Genomic DNA, 23743 nt, shown 5'->3' on the forward strand with positions numbered 1-23743 from the left:
ATTTAGGAGTCTGATTCCCATTCATTATGTTGTCAGACTAAATGGCACTAAAATGTTTAAATCAGTTATAGGAAAGATTTGATGAAGATTGTTTTAATCTCTAGGCATTCAGAAGCTAAATATTTATGCAGCCACTAGACCTGATGTTTGAATTTTTAACTGCTATTAAATTTCAATAAAGTTGTAAGATGCAGCCATAAACCTGAGCTTGTGACACATCCTGAACTCAACTCCACTGTATTCTTCCTATACAAACTGTTAATTATCAACATGAAATGGAAGTATTTAATTACCATAAAAAAGTGTTATCATAAAAAAGTTTCAATTAGTTCTAATGAAATGTTTTTAAATAGAGAAAATGACACTACAGTACAAAATAATATGCTTGCTATGATTATGAAATAGCAACCCAGACCACTCTACAGAATCAGCCCTGCAGTATGTCTGTCTCCATTATTAGTTTATATTATTTTTATTTCTCATCCCTTTCTCCCCTCAGGAGCAGGACAATAGAAAAAGGTTCTCAGCTCAGATGAGCTAAAACTGAAATCTAAGCCAACGAAACCCCAGAAATTCAAACAAACTTTACTATTAGAGAAAAATGTAAAAAGAAAGTTATGTCCAAAGCTGTAAAATAATATGGAACAATAAAATAATGGATATGATTTAATCTGATAAAAATGTCTGTTGTATGAAGTAACTGTCAGGGACACTAATTGAATTCCCAGCTGGGTGAAATGGGGGACAGGACTGATTGTGCTGGGTTGGAGAAATCTGTTCTGCCTAGAGAAGGGTAGAGGGGATGTGCAAGTTGGGGGCTCAGTGTCACTTCCATGATCCTACTGCAGCTGATTTGTGATCTGTGCTGGCAGGATTTACCTCCCTGCTAGTAGCTCCTTGAAGGTGAGCAGAGAGAATGAAAATGTGTTACTGGTAAGAGACAAACTGTTGAAAATCAGTATGAGGCATCACCTGAAGGCACATGAAAAGTCCATTTGTTAGAAAAGAAATATCTTTTTTTACTTGTAAACTGAGCAAATTTTGTTTGGGCATAATTGACAAACAGTAATTATCGAAGCCCACAGTGCCAGTTTTTCACTATCACTGCTCACAGTAATCCTCACTCTACAAAAGTCCAAAAAGCTACTTTTTTTTCCCAAGCTGTGTACATGGGAACTTCTCCCATAGCAGGAGTTCCCTGCCAGTTTATCAAACTCTGGGAAAAAACCCCAGAGACTGGATTATAACTAACACTGTCACTATGAACTGTGAGTGTAACACAGGAGAAAACAATGTTGTTTTTTATAATTGTTCAGATCATCGATTTCAAAACAATGTTATTTTTTATAACTATTCAGATCCATGATTTCAGAATGCTTTTAGGCTGCCCAAAGGAAGCTTGTGCTGCTTGTACAGCATGGGCTGCAGTCCTATAGGTTTGTTTTATACAATTGTTGCCAGTAATTGAGTGAGGTGGTAACTTTAGGTGTCTATTATTGTGATGAAATTTAAATTAAAAAATAAATGCTCTTGTGAATTTCAATACACCAAACAGACAACTCCACCAACTGTTTGCATTGATAATTGTATGGGATGTTCTTTTGAGGTGTTACCTGCCCCTCAGACAGTGAAATAGGGGTGCAGTGGTGGGAATCTGCATCTGCTCACACTCACCTTGGGCTGGGGCACTGGCAGGGAACTTTGCAGGGCTCAGCAAGGCTAATGAGCTCCCACCTTACTTAGCAGACACTTTGATTTAGAAAAATGTTATTATATGCAATCTCAGCACCTGCTTCTTCCTCCAAAAGCAGTATATTTTCTATGAATCTCCTTAAAGTATGAGCAAGAGCCCTCATAGCCTTTGGATTTTTATTGGGGAATATTTTAATAGCTTTTCATTTTTGTTTTTGCAAGTGTATTCAAATTTATTCTTGCAAAATACGCAGATGTTCTCTTTTGAAATTGCAGTTATGATGTTCACAATTTTGCAGAAATTATTGCAGGTTTTTTACTGCTTAAAAAAACCCCAAACAACTAGTCCATATTGCCAGTGATTTATAGTTCTAATTTTGAAATGCAGCTTCTCATAGTCAGAACTGCTGCTTTCATTTTAAGCTACCGCTACAAAAAAGAGTCCCAGAACTTATTTCACAGAAACTAAAAAGTCATTGAAGGCAGTGCAAGATCCTGCTTTTTTAACCTTTCAGAAAGCCCCCCAGTTGAGCAGTCAGGCTGCATTATTCTATATCTTGTCTAACACGAGGAAACAGTCCCAAAAGAAAGATATCCCAAATTAACGCCACACTTCGTTAAATAGAGACATTCTTGCTTTTCACCAAGCTAATTCGATCCAGTTCAGTTAACTCATTTTTTTTGTGCTGGGATCACGGAAGGCAGCCATGAATGGAGCGAGTTCATCATGTGTTTGACACATCAGAGTGGGGCTGAAAGGAGGCTGGGAGGGAGGGAGGGACCCTGCCTTTGGCTGGGCAGACAATGCCCTGTGAAAAAGGCTCCTCATTCAAAAGGGGTTCAGCAAACAGGGAGGAATGCTGGGGATCGCTGTTCCACACAGGTGGAACGGGAATCAGCCAGGCTTAGTGACACCTCTGGGTGTCTGCTTGGGACTGCTCCTCTAATCCAGTCTCTGTCAAATACCCTCAGATGGTTTACAGGATTTATTTCTGAGCAAAAGTTTGCCTGCTTTAAAAAAAAAAAAAAATTTAAAAAAAATCTTTACATAAAAATACCTTCATTTATATTTTATGTATTTTTTGTTCACAAATTTATATATGTATATATATGTATAAAATATATATATTTTACATATTTTAGTTCACAAATTTATATATATATATATATATATTACGTATTTTTAGTTCGTAAATTTTTTGCCCTTCCACTACTACACCATAAAATACGTGGTTTATAAATTCAGATAACAGTCACAAAATAGATGTTCCCTAATACAACAAAATCTTCACAATTTAAAAAAAAAAGTATATGTATATATATGTTTTTTGTAGCTCTCAGTCACACATCACCCTCAAAGCCAGTACATGCAGTCTAACTAAACAGATTCTGTGCTGTGAAAGAATGTGCCTGCTGTGGTGCTACCAAGTAAATAATATTTGTGAGCCATATCTAGATTTTGGACACATTTTTTGGGAATGTTTTATCTCCAGACCTGCTGTAGCAAGTACATAAGAACACAGCATCCCTGATTTTTGAAGATACTTGCTGATAATTACACCAGCCTGTGTGGACAGTTTCTTAAGCCTGACATTTAGACAGTGGCTGTTTTTATCAGTATCAACAACATTATAAAAGAGCTTTCCTTTCTGGTTATGCATAATAATCACTAGGTTTATAAAATAATAGATTATTTACTCAGTTTTAAGTGCCAAATAAATGTAGCTTACAGAAGATATCTTTAGCCCTAAGCTGTTGATCTGACTGGAATTTTGTCTTCTAGGAGCTTTGTCCTCTAGGAGCTGCCATGAAAGCTGGGAATATGTGTTAGTGTGTAGGGTTTGGTTGTTGGATTTTATCAATCTCATCCCAGGGACCTCTTTCTAGGATATTTCATTTAAAGTAGCACTCCATGCTTAGAAGCTCAAGCTAAGTCTAGAGATAAGAGGAGAGATAAGGAAGCCAAATCCATAATTGCCTTTCTTGCATTTCTTCATTAGTTATTCAAATTTGATGACAAAAAGAATACAAAAAAATACAAGAATTGTGAACAAAGAAAATATTCAATTTTCCTTTAATTTCTAATGTTTTCTTTTCCTAAGTTAAAAAAAATCAAGAAAATAAACTATATTAAATACTTTGTAGCTGTGTAAGATTATTATATATAATATATATATAAATCTTATACAATAAGATTATTCTTATGCATTCAAACTGTGGTGTCTAATTCAGTACTGTGTTCTAGCAGATGTTTTGGTCAAATAAGTGTGCCCTGCTAATATTTGTTTGGTATGGTTTTTTCCCCACAGTCTTAATGTGAATCCTTCTGGCTCTGAGGATCTCAGGAAAAAAACGGTGAGTTATGAAATGGAAAGCCATCAGCAAATGCCAGCTAATTGATACTTGTATAAGCTTATAAGCTTTTGTTCTTTTTTAACCTTTTATATGGAAATGTTGAGGTTTTTATTTTTCTTTTGTTGACATATCCAGAAAACCTAAGTAGAAAAGCACAGGCTTAATGTTAATTTGGAAATAAAGAAGAGTTTTGCACTCAGTGTGGGGTTTAGCTGTGACATCATGAAGAGGGCAATATTTAGTTCTTTGCACAAAAGGTAAAAACACCCCAAAACCTGAATTTAGGAGTGGTTTAGATGACTCTAGAGAAGTAATGGTCAGGTGAGGAACTCTGCATTAGGCAGTGATTTATTAATTGACCAGACTGGAGCTTACCATCACTGTAATTACAGACTTGAGGACAGTCTCTAGAAGGCAGATCAAAATTAAAATTATAACCTGATATGTTGTAGGATTAAAAATGCACATAATAAATGAACAGATGAAAACACTAAAAAATATAAATGCTAGCAGGTATAATTCAAAACGCTCTTGTTTCTAAAAGTACTGAGAATAAATTTTGTACTAAGAAAAAACAAAAAGTAATCCACAGATTGCCTGGATAGTGTCTTTGTTTGAAGGAAAATGTGGTCTTACTAGAATTTGTTCTGTGAATAGATGACATCTTTAAAAGTGGGTTTGTTTTCAATCTCTAAAATATATAGAAAACAAGTTTCACAAGCAAATATGACTTTGTACTGTTTGTTTTCTGCTGGTTTATGTAAATGATTTGTAATAACATTTGATGTTATTGTAAATGCCCAAGTTTTTATAATGTAAGTAGCTGGTGGGAGATGTCAGAGTATTTGAAGGCTGCCTTTGATCAGATAGTAAACTGAATTCTACCAGGCAGTTACTTAATCTCTGACAAAAAGGGACATCAAAAAATTGATTTAACTTAGCAGCCATTGTCTGTAAAGTAACCATAATTACAGTTTCTATGTGCTTGCAAATGTACTACTGCAAATCATGTAATTTATTGCTGGTAAAAGCGTTGGTTTAATTCTTTTAAGAAATAAGATGTGGATTGTTTTATTTAAAGGATTTAAAGGTGATAAAAGAAATCCTTGATGATTTTTCCTTTGGAATACCAGCCATCCTAAATGTCTGTTATAGGATTATGAGGTGGTGCTCATTTAATGCAAAATACAAATTAGGTGGGGAAGAAACTCTATCTCAACCATAGTTTTGAATGAAACCATTTGAATTTCCTTTTAAATATTCAGGATTGCTTTCTAAGGTGTTTGAAGTAATTTATTATTAGATTCTGTAATATTAGCCCTCACCAAGTTATTACATTTCTTCCTTGTGCATATTATTTAGTAATTATGTTTGTGTGTCTTCTCCTCTGATGCCAACACCTGTCTCTGAAGGCAGTGTTCAAATGGGAGCAGTAGCCAGTTGAAAGGGCACCATGAGCTCTTTAAGGCCTAATTAAGAACTGAAAGGAAGATGAAGTAAGTAGGACAAAAGATGTGAAAGTAGCTTAGATGACATTCCCAGAGCAGAATTCCTCATTAGAACAATGAGGAGATGATCAGGGATTGCCAGGATTCATTTTATCTGTCCTTTCCTGTGGCTGGCAGTGTGTACCCCAACAGGGTTTTGTAGCTGAGACAATAATTCTTTGCATGGCTTGTTTAGAACCCTTTTTTTCCCCTTAAAAAATTAATTATAATATTATTCTTAAGCATTAAAATGGTGATGTCTATTTTTGTAAATAAATAAGTGTTCCTTATAAATTTAAATATTACCTACTGTCTCAAGCTGAACATACCAAATCTTAATTTTACCAATATTAATTTCTAAATGCTAGTATAGTTCTGCTAGAATTTTCTTGCATAATTAAGACATGTATGGAGCATGTGCATGATAAACATCTCTAAAGCAAATATATTACACACAATTTTCCAGTAAACTTGATTGCATAATTAAAGTCATCATTGCACTACTTTATTCCTGTTTCTTTGCCAAATCAGAAAATTAGGCAAACCCTGTATTTCAGGCATATAAGTTTTAATGCTGTTTTCTCGAGTATGGAGAAAAATTCAGTAAAGAGAATAAAATTTAATAAAGAGAAAGTTTTACCTCCTTCTTGTAGAAGAAAATGTGCTAAGAATATGACAACAAAGTGAAGTTACTTTCTCTTCTATACTTGTTGAAAATGGATTGCAAACCAATTTATAAATTTCATCAGGTCAGCCATTTTAATAAAGTGGCAGTTACTGATTACTTACAATCCCTTAACTTGGTGCGTTTAAAATACTGAATATGCATCCATAAATGTGACATTTAATGTCTCAAGTGCAGAGAGAAACCCTTAAAAGCATATTTTAGAGAGCTACTGTTAGAGTATAATTGATGGAGAGAGCTGATCTGTCACACTTCAGCCTATTTGCAGGGCACCATCACTTTTAATTAGGCTCCTTTGAAAACTTTGCCCAGCTGCATATTTTAATGGGTCGACATGTGCCAATGTGCAAATATGGAGCTGTATGGAAAGAAAAGAATGGGGCACGGAAAAGGAATGAGTATGACTATTATGTGGTGTGCTTCTTAGCTGTGCAAGCTTTATAATTTTTAATGACATGCTTCTACTGTAAAATCTGCCTTGTGTGCCCTGTTAGAAGTGCTGGACTTTGTAGGTTCCATATCTTCTAAATGTTTTCATTTCTGAATGAGGTGAAGCATACTGCTTAACATGTCTAACAGTGCTGATACTTCTGTAAACCAACACACAAGAAGACATTCACGTTTACAGTCTTTAGGATTACATGTTGTCCTTTTTAAGATGACTAATTTTTCCATCTTTAATATCTGCACTTACTGAGTCATCAGAAATCATTGCAGAAACAATTCTGTTTTCCCTACTGCTTAATTCTGGGCCTCTCCTGCTTTAAACAAAGCAAGGTCTTTTATAGGTACACATTTATTTCTGCCTTAAGTGCTCTAGTGCAAGTAAGATGTAACCTTTTGCCTTCACCTGCAATTTAAAATTGAAAGTTTTATTATGTGATTCAGAAGCCAAGGCCTGGAGAACCGCTGGTGACTACAAATATTTATGTGAAAGACAGATGAGGGCTGATGTCATGTAGAGCTGAGTAAATGCTTTGCTGTGATGCTCTCCAGAGGAAAATACTCAGAGAAGTTACAGTAGGAGTTGAATTCTCAGGGCTCTTCTCTTGTTATTCCATAGTTAAGGGGGTTGGTTTCCCAAAATGAACCTGCCAGCTGTTGTGCTCACTGCTCATACAGTCACTAACTCTGTGTGTCCACCTCACTGAGATTTTTCTCTGAGATGACAGAGTGGGAAATGTTCAACCAGCTGGGCAGCCCATCTCCAGTTGTCTGGAGGGAAAAGCACTGCGGCAAACAGGTGTTGCTGAAAAAATTGCTTTTCACATCAAGAGATGCACATGAGAAACACAAAAAGCAATAACCAATTAATTTTCTGGAGACTCTGAACCGCTTAATGCAATCTGGTGTTTTCCCCCACTTACCTGCAGGAAGGAAATCCTTTTGATGCCACTGCAGGATACCGAAACCTCACTTACGAGGAGGTCCTGCAGGAGCTGGTGAAACACAAGGAGCAGCTGAAGAAGAAGGACAGCCACATCCGAGAGCTGGAGGATTACATTGACAATCTGCTGGTGCGAGTGATGGAGGAGACCCCCAGTATTCTCAGAGTGCCATACGAACCCTCGCGCAAAGCTGGCAAATTCTCCAAAAGCTGAGACAAATTCTCCAAAATGCTGCTTTCTGCTGAATGCATTAGTGGAAGGAGATCACACTTTAATATTTTGTCTTCTCTTCATTCCTTTTCTCCTAAGAAATTCCAGCAAAATGGGGAGGAGGGACAATGGCGTGGGTTTTTCCTTTTTTTTAAAAATCCAAACACTAGCAGGGGCTGCCAAAAGTTGTTTTATGTTAGATTACTTAGGTACCTTTTTTTTTCTTTTTGAAATTACATTAAGGTACAGAATACTTAAAATAGAGTTAATGATACATAATAAATATGTCCATGCAGTTTATATAATAGCTTAGTGTTCACCATGTGGCAGTTTCAACAGAGAAGCCTGTGCTGTTATGAATGTTTTCTTGAATGATTATTGGTATTAGGCACATATATTGTTCTTTTTTTTACAGCATGCCATCAAGACCACTGTTTTCAATCCAGTGTAGTACTCTACTAAACCTAAGTGTGGTTTGTTGCAATGGAATGTAGTCCTGCACATATTAGAGGAAAACAGTGATGCACAATCAATCCTTGCAGAGTAAATGCTGTATTCTATACAATGTGCTTTTTTATATAACAATGTCAAAAAAACCCCCGTGCCATTTCTGTCTTGGCACACTGGAACCAGTTATTTTACACTTAAATGCTGAATTTTGTGTATAATGAGTGAACTTTGGTAGTGAACTCATGACATAAGGTTGTTTTGAGGATCTTTTTGTATGAAGTTACTGCATGCCTTTTCATGTGTTAAAAGTACTTTGAACAGTGTTCACAGAGTCAGAGGTACTGGAGAACTCAAGCATGGAATAAAGAAATGAATACTTCTGTTCAGTCAAAGTCTACTGCCATGAAAATGTAGCAGAAATGGAGATGCTGACTTAAATAGACACGATAAATCAATTTAAGGTTGAGTTTTACATTATATATGTGTCTTAACTTTTTAAATCTTATGACAATGAAGTATATGCCTGTAGAAATAGGCCCTGTTGCTTAAACACATCTAGAGTACTTAGGCTTTTCATTAAAAATATCTGTATTCCATGTAAATAGTTCTAAAAGTCAGTTCTCACTGAGAAAAATGAAAGAAGAATGTAGTAAATATCTTCCTGATCATTTAATAATTGTTTGTAAAATGATGTATGAAAAGGTACCTGTTATACAGTGAATTGGAAAAATATAGTGATGAAGGTATAATGGGAAAATACTGTAGGGGAAACCTTAAAATATTAAGATGAATAGATTTTAACTTTAATTTCCTTAATAAGAGTCTTACTTGGATTTTCTGTTGCTGTGAAACAGTAAAATGTTATTTAAAACATGTACAGAGGCTATTTTAGATTTGGATTTAAGATAATTGTCTTCTCCTTTCTTTCTGCACCTGATCTGTTGGGGTTTTTTTACAGCACCATGGCATGGCTGCTGCTGAGATGACCAAAAAAGCTTGAAATTAAATTCTAATTTGTTGTTGTTGTTGTAAAAGATTTTAATACATTTTCATTTTTAAAACTGCAGAAATTGGTAATATCTTGAATACTACTTATATATGGAAGGGTTGAGAAAGTTCTGTCTGACTGCTTTTGATGTCATTAATATTGTAGGACAGCACAGAAGTATTCTAGTTACAAAAAAACCTTCTTTGTACAAATCCTCTCAGATTTCATTTACTTATTTTTGGCTTTTTCTCCTTTATTTTCTTCTTTTATTTAGCAACTACCTCCCAATCCCCATTTAGCACTGTCCCTAAAATGTGTGCAGCCAGAGTGCCCTGCCCAGCTGTAGAGCTCTGCATTTGTGTTTTGCAGTGCAGAAATCCATCCCACACCAGGCAATCTCTCTTTGGTCAGCCTGAGGATGTATCAAGTTTGGTACCTCAGAAACCACGTGAATGTTCTTTTCACCCACTTAGGATCTCGATGACTGTAAATTTGTTGTAATATATTCAAAGTGCCAAAGGTCATGTACTAGTTCATGCTATGCTTGCTGGTAGAAGTTGAGGTTTACACTCAATTAGATTTTCATTTTCTAATTACACCAGGATGTGTTTCAGTTACTCAGTATTTCCATAAAAGTTCTTAAACATTTTCAAATGCTTGGCTGCAGCCAGTGGTTTTCTCCTGTTGCTGATGGGGAATTGTTCTGCAATAGTTTTGAATTCCACCCTCATTTTCAGCTAACTGGTATGAGACTATCTCTAGTATCCACAGTGCTTAAACCATCCCCACCAGTGAGGATTAACAACTGCACTAACCAGAGAATGTGCTCCAGTGACTTCTCACATGCAAGCCAACTTATAATTATTAAAATGAAACTCTACTATATTTAGCACCTCTGAAATCACTTCTTTTAGAATGTAAATGTAGAATATCAAACTGCATAATTGACTAAAAGCAGATCATTTGACATATTTGCATACCAAGAACGATAAGCAGATTAAAGGTAGCGAAAAGATCAATTTTTGTGCATTAGTGAAGAAATTTAGTGAAGCTTTGAATGTGCTATCTAGTCTTTATCTGATCTCTGAGTGAATAAAAGCACCTTTTGTTTCTAACAATTTGTCAAGAAAGAGGAGAGAACAACAAATGCAATTTAGAAAAAGGTAAAGTTACTGAGAGGCAGAATGGGACATTAAAATTATGAAGATATTTTTATAGAGTTTATAGGTAAAAATACAGGCTACTTTTGGAGCAATTCTTGAAAGATTACATACACATCATTTTCTGCTTAGAAGGAAAATATTAACATTTTCCTATATTCTGAGATTATTTTTTAAAAGCATCTTTACCCCACATGTATTTTTGATCCATGCAGCTTTCAAATGAAAACTTCTCATACAGAGTAATCTGTATGTTGAAAACAAAGGAAGTTCTGTTTTTCCCATAGGATAAAATTGTAGACTTTCTTGCAGATCATTTTAAACCCATAAAAACTTGCCATTTGTGATCAGTCTTTCTTGCCCTTTAAAATGTAGGGATGAAAATTTTGAACATCTCCACATTACTTTGATATTTTCTCTCCTAAATTAGCATAATAGTTCATCCATGCATGCACTATATTTTGAAATTATCCTTTGAAACAGCTCTGCCATGTATTTTGCTTACTTAAAAGGACAAATATGAAGGCCATACTTTAATGTTGTAAGTCAGAAATGTAAACTTTCAGCCATTCAAGAAAGATGTTTAATATTTATGTATGTTACCTCTTGCTGCTGTATTTTAAGTTTAGCTTGGTTTTCCACCTCCTAATGAATGTAGCATTCTCTCTAGATTATAACTGCATTTATTGCTGTTGTCTCTGTGTCAAGAACTATTTGTAATTTTCCAGCTGTGGAAATGCTGCCTTGTATTTAGAAAGGTTTCATGATTTGGGGACCTGATGAAAATCATGCTCATTAGATACTAGCCTGCATTTCTTTCTGTACAGGATGCCCTTTCTTGGATGCATCTTAAAACAAACAGAACTGCTGTCTTAATGTGTTTACTGCTGCACTGGGGGTTTATTTATGCTTCCAGCTTTAAAGAAAGATTATTGTCCTACATCAAGTATGTAAAGTGAGCTGATGCTTTTCTGCTCTTTGTACCATTGCTGTTGTAGATGTGATAGAGGTGTTAGCTGGGCTTTTACAATGGTGAATTTAGAGCATGTTGACTAACTTGCCCTTCTTGGAAGTACTTGCTGAAGGATTATAGCTCTGCTGTGTTCATGATGCTACATTTAAGGGTCTGTCAGCACTTTCAGTAGGAAACCCTATTTTCAGGGATTTGTAACTTTAAAATTTCAATACAGTTACTGGAAGTATTTAATATGCAATAGGTAGCACTTTAATCTGTTTATGAAGGGGTTTAAGATTTGTTTCTGTTGAAAAGGTCACAGTCTCCTAAAGCACGGTGGGCATTTGCTTTATCTTTTATAATTTCTACATTGAGGAAACCACTGTATGTTACAAGTGGTTGAGCCATTCCTATTCATCTTAGAAGCTTCCAGATGTATTACAGTGTATTATAAAAAGCTGAAGATCCAGGTTATATAGGAAGTCTGTAAAGGATAGGATCTCTACTTATAACTTAAGGGTTTTATTTTGTCTTGTGCATCAATGGTAGTTTGTCTACATTTAATAATGGTACAGAATCATAACTATATGCACTTGTGAGAACTATAAACTTAGAATGCATGAAAAACTTTATTTTTGTTCCATTATTGCAACTTCAGATCCTTTAATTTGCTGAAAATGTTATCTTAATATTTTAATTTCTGTTCATTAAATAAATATTGCATGTCTAACACTAATAAAGCACCACAATGCACTACTGCAGTATTTATTGAATTGTGACATTAATCTGTGTTATGCAAAGCATGTGGCTCCTAAACTCCATGGTGTTAAGGCTCTCAGACCACAGAGGGATATTTCCTTAGGGACAGCTCTGAATGAATATCCCAGATGTTTGCAGGGTAGCCATTAAGGGAAATCTCTTCAGTAGTATCCAGAACTTTGAATTAGTGGAAAAAATTGTGTATTCTTAAATTGTGTATGTCTTTTTTCATATGGTATCTGCAATTCCTTTAAATGCACTATTCCTCTGATACCATGGCTGTGTAAGTATTACCAGGAGATCTTTGGCTCTGCAGGCCAGAGCAGCATTTAGCATGAGAACAAACACTGTGCAAATTCTGATATGGAGAACATGACACATATTTCTCTCAATACTTGACAGAATAAAAACCCAGCCAAAATAACAGAAAACTGGAGCATCCTCCCCCATCACCCAGAAGTATTTTCTCCTTTTCCATGAAGCAGCAAAACAGCAAAGTGTGTCCCCTAACAACAGCAGGTTTCTGGATGGTGAAGAGGTGTGGAGAAGGTCCTGCTATGGGAGAGGAACCTTGTGAATCTTCCACCCAGTTTCTTGGAGCTTTGAATTCCACAGGAATGTGATTCCTCCCAGGTAATTTGCCATGTGAGCAGGACCTTTGTCAATACATCTGTGGACTTAGAAAGGGTTCTTCTCTTCGAGGTGTCCGTGAGATTTGGTGGTAGTGGGAAATCACAGCCAGTTTGTGAGCTGTCCATTGACTTCCACAGATCCCATCAGTTGTGTCTGCCCATGGCTCACAGGATTTGAACTGCTCTGGTGTGTGAGGACTGAGGACAGGAGGGGAAGGCACCACACTGCCTGTAAAATACCAGTTTCCATCTGCAATTCACATCTGGTAACTAATCTCAGCTCCTGTGCCCCTTTGAAAAGGGAGCCACACCATTTCCCTCCCTCAGAGGCATAATGTTTGTTAGCTGACACCAGCCACAATCCTATTGATGATATGGGAGCCCAACTGGATTAAACAGCTTCCAGTTTCCCCAGCATGAAGCTGTCTTTGCAGTTGTCATTACTAACTATCTCAACCCTCTAATAAAGGTTTTCAAGGTTATTTTAAATATAGTTTAGCAGTTAAAGAATTACTGAAATTAGATACTAGAAGTATCATTAAGGACAATTCTCTCTCCAGTTGTACTTATTGAAGTTATTTTTTTATGGAACCGAAGAATAAAAATCAGGATTTCATTTCCCTATTTTGATTTGTTTTTATGGGAGTGTTGTGCAAGTTCTGGCTGCAGCTCACTTGGGATATTTTGCCCTTTTGTGTAACACTGGGCATGTTGTAAAGTTATAAATAATGATGATTAAAAAACACATTTCTTTTTCTGGATTAATTAATTAGAATTTTGATTGTTTTGTTGGATTGTTTTGTAATAGTACCAATTTATAAGAGATAGAAATAAGACTATATGCTTATGGAAGCTGTTTTTTCTGTACTACTTATTGAGTAATTATGAGAGAAGGCTACCACACTGAGTGCAGCCCAGCCTGGAAACTGTGTGGCATTGATTGTGTAATGTTTATATAAATATCAGTATTTTCAGTGCTGGGAGCCAGTGGCTATTACATGGGGATTATTGCAATGTATTTATAATGTGTTTTTACAGCATTTAGTAATGTAGATCAGTCTTTGATAAATGGATGATGATTTAGGACAGAAAAATACCCTCCGTGGCTAAACACTGACATGTTTATACTTTAAAAGTAAGCAGCTTAAAAAGGTTTTAGGGCCATGCAGCGTTTAAATGAAGCTGAATACTAAAAAGGGGAGAAACTTTGTGGGATGTTTTGTTTGTTTCAGCCCAAACAGTGTCTGCTGTGTGACATGCAGGGAATGAGTCAAAGAAACACTGGGGAGATTCCATTGCTGGGATCCAAAAAACCCAACACCAATAAAAGGTTGGTAGGGCTGGGTGTCTGATTTTAAGGGATCATTTGCCCAGCATGAGTCAGGTTATGTTGATAGGAAGAGGTAACACAGCATCCCTTACTAACAAGATTATTGACAGGGTGAAAACCTCCAAAAAATAGGAGTTTATCAGAGGGATGAATTCTCAAGGTTTTAGGTGTGGGACAGGTGTTGGGCAGGAGCAGTGCTGTCACTTCTGCTTTTTCAGCCCTGCTGACACTTGGTGTTAAACTCAGGGACTGAACAAACCACATTCCTAGGAAAGTCAGGAAGTGTCTGAGGAAACTTGGGCTGTGCAGCATGTGGCTGGCCAGGTTTCCTCTGCTGCTGCTTGAAGTGGGTGTCTGGCTCAGGGTGCTGTGGAGTGGCCAAAATGTGTCACATCACCTGCTCTAAATCATTCATCTGGGGCCTGCCGTGGTGCTGAGTGTCTCCTTCTCCGATAACTTGCTGCTCACATTATGAATTCCCTGAAAATTGACTCCCTGGGACATCTTTACAGGACACATCAAGGGTCTCCATTTAAATTTAATGAATACTGTGTAATTTGCCAAGGACTTCTACAATGCATTAGGAAAATCTGCCTCTTTGAGACCAGAGCTTTGCCAAAATAATGGCAGCTTAATTGCATCCTTTAAAAGCAATTGCTGACTCTCCAGCTATGAGTATTTTCCATTTCCTAATAAAATGTTTTCCCATTAAAGCAGCTTATTTCATTAACTTATAATTCATAGCTTAAATATGCTTATATTTTGCTAATTGTAGATTACTTAGTTCTTATTTTTAAGGAACACTGGAGCACAAAATACAAAATGTCAGGGCTTTTTATAAAGAAAAGTCTTGCCTTGTGCATAGCAATTGCATTTGGATAAGCATTTTAAATATGCTATTTTTAAGGAGTTTTTACATGCTATTTTAAACTAAATAATTAAACTTCTATAACAAGAAACAATTTGAAGGGTTCATGCAATTTATAGTTTTAATTCCTTTATAGATATAGGCTCCAATATTTTAAAGTTATGATTCAAAAGAGACCACAGTTACCTATTTTAAATTGTAAGGATATATTGTGAGACTTCAAATTATTCTTTTCCAAAGTACATGAAGCCAAAGTATCTGAGAGACTCTTTTGTGTTGTGTAAAAGTTCAAAGTGAGCTCTGGGAGAAGTAAGGTTTTCCTTCAAAATTTGTGGAAACCTTTGTGTTGAACTGCAGTGCAGCTCAATTTGGGTACATAGCTTCAGGCACTCCTTCATCCAACAGGATAACATCAAATTTACTTTTTTTCCTTAATAACTCAAGGACAAGAGAGTAGGAATCTGTCTGCAGCAGGCTCTGGGTACTACTTGTAAGGGCCAAGTTACAAAATGTGGATGCTTTGTGAGCTGTGGTCTTGGCTTTTTTGGTGTTTGTGAAGTAGATGGCAGGTGAATACCAGGCTTGTTCCTATTTCCAGGATCCAGATAGAAAACTTGGTATTTTCTGATACTTTCAGATTTAAAAACTTTTATGAATGTTTTTTCTTAGTGGCCAGATTATATTTGGCTACAATGCATGTAACATTTCATCTGATTAATGTGACTGCTGTTTGAGACCCTCTTGTAATTGGCCTCATAATCCCCACACAGAGTACAGTGAAATAGTGTGAATTTGAACTTGAGAGACTGATGAAAGGAACATCCATCAATAGTGGGGAGAAATGAACTAATCCTAATTAAAAGCAAAAGAATTTTGTGATCTGAGTTGAGGTTCAGTTGGTGGATACTGAAGAGTAGTTTTCCTGGTAAGTATTTTTATTATAACTGTCCAATATAGTTGTTTTGGAAAAAAACTCCTCTGTTCTGGTTAATGGTATAAACTTTATTAGCTCTTTATGAACCAAATATTCAGTAAGGCTCTTTTGCTTAACCTTTGTTTCATTGGATATGATTTCAGAGGGTTTAAGCAGAATTTTATTGCTGGAGTTGATCAGCACAGCTCTGTTTGCTGACAGGCTCATGGTTATTCTTTTATCTGTTTCAGGATTTTCTGTTTAGTTTTAAGTGCTGAACATTTCACCACAGTCTATTTAGAGCTTTATTTAAAACTCGTTCCAGTTCTGCTCATTCTTACGCACGCCCATGTGTTAAACTACTCCAGAAACTGGCTTAGCTCTGACCGTATTTGGAGGCTGCTCCTCTTCCCTGCTCTTGGGCTGGTTTGGACAGGGACTTTGGTCTAAAGTAACAAATGAAATATGTGACAAGAGCTGGCTGCCAAAACCGGCATCAAAGCAACTTTCTGAGGAGCTCACTGGAAAACTATCCTGAACTTTGGAAGGATGACTCAAAGCCACGTTCTAAACAGAGCAAACCACAGTGAAATAAATGGCAAGGTGAGAACAGATTTCTTGAATGAGGTATGTGTCCCCCTAAGACCAGAAAGTTGCTTTAGAGCTAGGGGAAAGGAAGCAAAGCAGCAGATGAATTTCAAATATTAATCAGGATGGGTTGCTCAGGATGTTCTTTGTCTGCAAGCCCACAGATCTTTGCAATTCCTGTCTGGTTTACTACACAGAAGTGTGTTAGCCAGAGAGCACTCAAAATGAAAGGTAATATTTGCTGGTCATGTCATGTGGGACATCACTGACTTGTTTGAAAAGTTGCCAAATCTGAGGGCGTGCTTTGTTAAATTCACGCAGTGTCTTCCTCATCTGACACAGAACTATGAGAACATTCAGCTCTGATTCATTAGTTTTAGGCAGCTCATGTGCATAAAGGGGAGACCTGAATGAGGAGGATTTCCCTGAATCCTTCACAGAATCATGTAGACTTGCAAAAAACAGCTGCTGTAACTGAGGAGAAGGCTGTGCTTTGTGGTTGAATGCATGTTTAAAAAAGCTGGCATTGGAAAAAAGAGAGTTCTGTGAGAAACCTAAGCCTCTCTCACAGTCATGGCATCTCTCAATGTCACAAGATTTTAAGATGTTTAGAAATAGCTGGAGAAAACCATTCAGCAATGATGGTCTGTAGCAATTGGGAGCTGGAAGGAGAATTGTTAATTTTAGGGGGAGAGGAGGGGTTTGTAATGAAGATGGATAATGCTAATATGCAAGGCAGCTGTAGAAGGGAGCAGCAGCTCTCTCGGAATATAAAAGGTGGAGAATGAGCTTGTTGAGTTTTCCAGGGGCAGGGAATGAGAAGCAATAACTGCTTCCTTCCAGGAGGCAATAACTGGCTGGCTGCAGTAAAGCATCACTCTTCAGGAGAGCAATGGATGCTGTGAACACAAACAGTAACAGGTTTCTCAGATTTTCCTAGTGCCTGGGAAAAAAAAAATCACACAAATTGTCTTCCAAAGGAAATTGCTTCAAGTACAAGCCTTTGGAAAATAGCAAATACAAAAAAAAAAAAAAAAAAAAAAAAATTAAATCTCTTCTTTATTTTATTCTACCTTTGACTTGTCTTGGGAAAAAAAATTGTGGATTTTAGATCAAAGGTTAATGGAGTTGTTCAAAGACTGACATATCAGCAGAGAGTAATGCAGTTACAAAGGGGAGATGTCAGGTTAGCAGAGTTGTTATTATTACTATTAAAATCTTTCAGTGCAATGGTTCTCTTCTGCCAGGAGTGCTTTTTGTTATGTCCTTTCCATACAAATAAATCCATTGAATAAATCCCCATGCAAAGCAGCTGGCAGTCTAGCTCGGGAAGAGTCACTGGCATGATGCTGGCCAGCTGGAATAACCACTCACATCAGCCCCAGGTACAGAGTGATGCTTTCTCTGAAGTGTTTTAGGAGGCAATGCTTTCTCATTAGAGCACATTGAGAATTACTGAGGGATAAGATCCTGACATTCTAAAATATGCAGGATTTCATCTTTTTCTCATTGCTAGCCTGGTACTTGGACATCATAATCAGTGTCTGAAAACTTTGAGCAGGAGAGGATCTCAGCACAACGCTTGGATTATTGTTATCTGTGCATTGTATTAGTTTGTATAATAGAATATATATATATATGCAATATATTGTTATCTGTGCATGGTGTCAGCTTGTATAATAGAAACACAGAGTGGGTGGGGCTGGAAGGACCTCCAAGATCTTCTTCCAACCCTCCACTGGACACCTGGCCTTGGACGCCTGCAGGGATGGGCAACCACCCTCACAGGGAACAATTCCTTCCTAATTCCTAATCTGCCAGCTCCCTCAACTGCTGGATATTAATTATTTAGGCTAGTGGAACAGTGAACCTCCCTGCTTCCCACAGGTATAAAATGTGTTTATTTTGATGTGCCCCTGGAGGTTACAATCCCTGTTGCTTCCTGTGAGAAAAGCTGGCAGCATATCTGCTAAAAAACATGAATCTCTTGTTATCAGACCACTACTCCTGAGCAGCAAAACTCAGGAGGCTCAGTTCTGTACTTTTTATTCTTTCTGGTTTTTTGTCTCCAGACCCTTACTAAGTATAAAGTTGTGGAATCCTCAATAAATGTAATTATTTTTTTCAAACCTTGGCTTTAGTACACAAATTTGGCATTATACCAGGTCAAAAAGAGCTTAAAAGGCTACTAAATCTCCATATTTAGAGTTATTCCCACTTTGCCCCTATTTTAATGGCTATATTAGACCCAGGGAAATGGACCCTTATCCCACCTGTTTTCAAAGTAGCAATAAGCTTTGCTGACAAAGAGGAAAATTTAGGGCTAAACATAAATCCTGGTCCTTTGGAACGAAATAATTTGGCTTGTGTGATATTAAAGTTGCACAAAATACAATGTGTTTGTAGCCCAGGATTTCTGTGAGCTGGCAATAGCATCAGTCTGTTGCTTTCTGATTCTTTTTCCTCTTCTGGCACCCAGCTAAGCAGCTACAGCTTCACTTGTGAATATAAGCTTTTCCCTCAGCTGTTTGATAACACTTTTACCTGTTGGTGCACCTGTACCTGTATTTGGCTTCAAAACAGTACAGAGCATGAACTTGGGGAAGTTGTAAAAATTAGTTGAAGAATAATAAGAAATAAAATGGCATTCAGCCCAAGCGAGTTGAGTTTTCATTACTCATATAATAGCTCATTGGAATTATTTTCCAGAGACAGTTCTGTATATTTAAGTATGTATCAGAATAACTGCACTTTTAAATCCAGAGTCAAGTAGCTACTTTGTATGCTGTGCTTATCTTAAACAGAGTTTGATTTAAAACATTTATCTTCCCCGGTATCATCTCCCATGTCAAAGCACATTTAAATCCTGCTCTGTTCCTAATATCACTGGTGTCAAAAATGGTATCTGAGAACAAAAAAGTTTGATGATTGCTCTGTTGTTTGCCCACTTTGTAGTTATTAGCTGCTCTGTCCTTGTTTTGAGCATCCCTGAAGCTGAGAGGCAGAAGCCTCAGCAAAGTAAACTGTTAAAAATTAAAGCCAAGGTCAGAGCCAGGGTTAGCAACACGAGCAGAGAGCAATTTAAGATGGGCCCAATTATGCAAAATCATGTGTTGAGTTACAGCCTCGAGTCTCCACTGGGACCTGGGAGCTTACCTGGGTAAAATTATCAGGAATTTCAGGGGGGTTCTCTTTTGTTTCTCCCTTTATCTCGAGAGAGGACAATGCAATCTGGAGTGAGAGCTTTGCTTTTGAGCTGAGTGCCTGCAAAGGAAAACTCTTATCCCAGGAATGTTTAGTGAGTGCATTTCAGTGAGGGCAGCAAACCCAGACTTTTGGCACCTTGTTGCATTTTATTGGTTTGCACAGGCAGAACATGGAGACAACACCTCTGAATCCAGAAATAAGCCAGTTGAGGCACACCAAGTGACCCACTAGAGCAGAGCAGATTTTACTGTTTGTGTTCTTAAATTTAAACCAAGCACCGTCACACCTAGGTGTTTCTTTAGAAGATCTTAACTTTCCCTCATTGTTAATTTATCTTTTCCTTCCAATAACTGGAAAGCACAAGCACACAGTGGGGCCAAGGGGTGACTCCCAGCAAGGCTGGGAATGAAGAGATCAGACTCAGTTTACTTGGATGATTTGTGTAGAAGTTAGGATGGTTGTTATTTTGCCAAAAAAGGCTCTTTAATTTTTTTTCTTCAGGGTGAAAGAACATCATGTGCTATGCTTTAAAGAACTTATCCCCAAGCAAAACACTGCAGAAAGATGTTGTAGTCTTCCTACTTCAGAAAACATCAAAACTCACCCCCATTACATCTCTCCAGCTCTCTGTGACTCTGAGGTGTATGGTTTCATAATTATGATCATTTGTATGAAAGCATCCTTAATAAGAGAAACAGAGAGATTATGTTCAATAAAAGCAGAAACACAGTTCTGAATATGTTTAAACAAGTTTTTGCATTGATAAACAAAACTACTGGGTATTTTTTTCAATCACTCAGACACAAGTACTTACTGAAGAATTTATACAGTGCTCAGGGCAAGTTACAGCTGGATCCTCTTAAAAACCTCAGTTTTTTCTAGCAAATGACTCATAAAACTAGTGTAGCTCTGAAGTTTTTCAGAAAATATATCTAATTAAAAGGGATTTTTGCCATTTGAACAAATAGTAAGTTATTGTAAATATCTTAAGGATGAGATAAAAACCTGATGCGTTGTTTTGCAGAACGTTTCGCTTTCAAAAAAACCCAGAAACTGGTTTTCAAAACTGACAAATTTGCTACAAGAGTTGTTCAAGTGTTTTTGACAGTGATGCTTCCTAGCAAGCAGGGCTGAGGCACCTGGAGGGAAAACCTTGTGCATCTGTGCAATTATCTGGGTGCCTGGGAATTTGCTGTCCATTCTGCAAGAGTTCTACTGCACCAAACACCTTTTCTTATGCAAGGAAAGTTTATTTGTATATATTGCTTAAATTCCATTGAATCATCAAGAAAGGAAGTAAATTCAAACCCTGACTCTTTCTGCCACCCTCTGGGATATTCTCTTGTCTCTGGATGTTGTTTAGCCCCTCAGACATCTCCTCTGCCTTCCACAGCTTGCAGGGGACTCTGGTTTAAGCTGTTCCTACAGCAGCAGCTTTTCCTTCTCTTTCAGGATCTTCCAGGTGAAAATCACCTCCCTCTGCTCCCTGTGCTTGTGTGGAGTCAGGCTGGTGGGGCTTTAGAGAAATCTGCCCCTGGGAACACAAGGACACAGCCCTGAACGGGAGAAAAAGCTGAATTTGAGCATCTCTCTTCTTCATGCCCACTGCAGAGGAGCAGTTTGTGCAATAAAACCATTAGCAAGTCTAACCAAGAGAGCTGAATAATTTCTTCATGACCAAAGCACTCGAGGGAAAGAAATTCTCAGTCAGTTTTAAAAATATCTGGTGACTCACTGGGATGGGATGTCTACCATAGGATAATTCAGGCTGGAAGGGGCCTCAGACTGGATCTGCTGGTCCAGCTTCCCTCAGGCAACATCACCTTTCCAGGAAATCTCTCCTAATTAAAGAATTTCTTTGCAGGAACATAACCAGCTCTCTTTTTTTAATCTCAAAATGCAGAATTGCACAGGGTAGCAACTTTAAAGATGTACAAACAAGCAAACAACAACAACAAAAAAATCCTTTATACTGTTACAATGTAAGATCCATTATACTCTTACAATGACCTATTTATGTTAACAGGATTGTGTTTGTCAGGAATGGGAATGGAATTAGGTCATCTTCTAGTCAGCTGATAATAATGAACTCAATAATGAACTCCAATCAAACTTTGCAGAACTTCCCAGAGAAGTGTAAAAGTAGCCATGGTCTCTATGCTGAGGTTATCAGTGACTACTACTTCCAGAAATCTAAAAGCAAACTTTAATACAAGCTAATATGGACTCTAAAAACAGGTAATATTGAGTTTTCTGGTTTTTATTCTGATGGAAAATAGTCAAGCAAATTTAGCAGCAAAATTAGCAATAAAGACAACAACAAGTTTATTAAAAAATAATACAATCCTGTATGATTCTTCAAAATTTGGGTTAGAAAGGGAAACTTGTAAAAAGGATAAAACTTTATCTAAGTATATTTTCAAATAACATTCTCATTAACAATAAGGGAGAAAACAATTAAAAGTCACCTGGGACCTAATAATAGATTTAATTGTAGAATACAACATGGAATATTGAATTTATTGATTGACCTAGTGATATTAGACCGATAAAAATTATAATAATCTGGAATTTGGGAAATAATTACAATGTTGTGCGGTTAGCATTGAATTGGTGTTCACCCAAGAGTCAGAGGATACAAAGGGATCTGGACTGACTGAACTAAGATCTGTTTGAGCACAAGTGAGGAAATTCAGGAGGCAAGCTGGACAATCATATTCTGGTATTCCCTAAAGCTCTGGGTGTAGTGTAAGATGAGCAAAAATCATAGACATATAACATCTATATGGAAATATTATTAATGAGCTCTATGAACCAATCCCCAAATTTGAAGTACAAATGCTTCACATTCAAAGTGTGAACGGCACAAAGTTAAAGTATGATAGATAATGAGGTTAAGGAGGGAAAAAGGGAAAATTCTGCACCAGAAACAGAAGCAAAATGGGGAGTTCAGCACACTGGGAGCACTGAGGTTCCTCCAGCCCAATCTGGTAAAAGTGGAGATGTGCTGTCAGACACTTGCAATGCAGCCTGCAAAAACCAAGCCATGTTGAGTTGATTTAAACCAAAATAATAAAAAAGTAATTGAAATAATATAGATAAACAAGAAGAACACCTTTAAGGCTGCAATAACTTGCTTATATATAGGCCACATTTTATCTTGTGTTTATTATTTAGGCTCTTGTATAGATTTGTTTCTATTTGCATTTATTATGGGCTGGATTATGTTTATATCCTCATTTATGTATAAATTATAATTCCAGTGGATATAAAATCTAGGAATTAATCTTAATGCTACTGAAATCAATTATCCTGGGTAGGCTAGATATATAAGAAAACAATATAAATTCATCTAAATTCAATTATTAAACAAAGTGAATATTGTATTTAATTAGAAAATTGAATCAATTTACTTACATTCATCCTTATCTGTCATAATTTTAGAGATGATAAATCTCTCCCTCTTACACTCTATTGTTATACACAGACAGAAAGAAGAAAATAATATCTCTTCCATTTTGTAATTCCTGTTTGATTTTTTTTTTCTCAGCTGTGGATGAGCTAATTACTAATCAGAACTAGTGGAATAAACTGAGGTAAAAGGAAGGCATTTTTATACAATAGAAAAGGATAGTATTGTCAAAATGTGGATTAGACTTTGACTAAGTGATACTGATATTTAGCCAGGACTTCAAATAACTTAGTAACTTAACTTTTTCAAAGTTAAAGAAAAAACTTGTGTGACTATTTCCTAATTTTAAATTTTACAAATATTGTGAATTTAGTAAATATAACTATTTTTGGAAGACTTTTTTAAAAATCTAACATTTTTAAATTACTTCTGTTACTCATCCCAATATACAGTGGGTAAGTGGGAAACAAAACGAAGAATATGAAATTTAAGATATGCAAGCCAGCTTTTGGGGCATTCCTTAATCATTTAAGTCCAGTAAAAATTGTCTCTTTCTGAAATGGACTGTAACTTGATTTTGATGGACTAATTTTTTTTTCTTAAGGAAGACTTAGGGCACTTAGAGTTACAGTAATTAAAAAATTGAGGATTTATTTTGATGCTG

The 23743-nt window shown here is 36.6% G+C and overlaps 1 protein-coding gene across 1 annotated transcript in view; it reads left to right on the forward strand.

Annotated features, from left to right (window-relative positions):
* RAB11FIP2 (RAB11 family interacting protein 2) overlaps positions 1-12134 on the forward strand; it is a 32398-nt gene extending 20264 nt beyond the window's left edge. The window contains exons 4-5 of the mRNA XM_059476559.1: positions 4002-4047; positions 7593-12134. Of these exons, the coding sequence (XP_059332542.1) occupies positions 4002-4047; positions 7593-7820 (274 nt within the window). The 3' untranslated portion in view covers positions 7821-12134. The remainder of the gene's footprint in view (positions 1-4001; positions 4048-7592) is intronic.
* The last annotated feature ends 11609 nt before the right edge of the window (positions 12135-23743 follow it).

Source organism: Ammospiza nelsoni, chromosome 8 (assembly GCF_027579445.1).
Source record: "Ammospiza nelsoni isolate bAmmNel1 chromosome 8, bAmmNel1.pri, whole genome shotgun sequence".
NCBI classification, from domain to species: Eukaryota; Metazoa; Chordata; class Aves; order Passeriformes; family Passerellidae; genus Ammospiza; species Ammospiza nelsoni.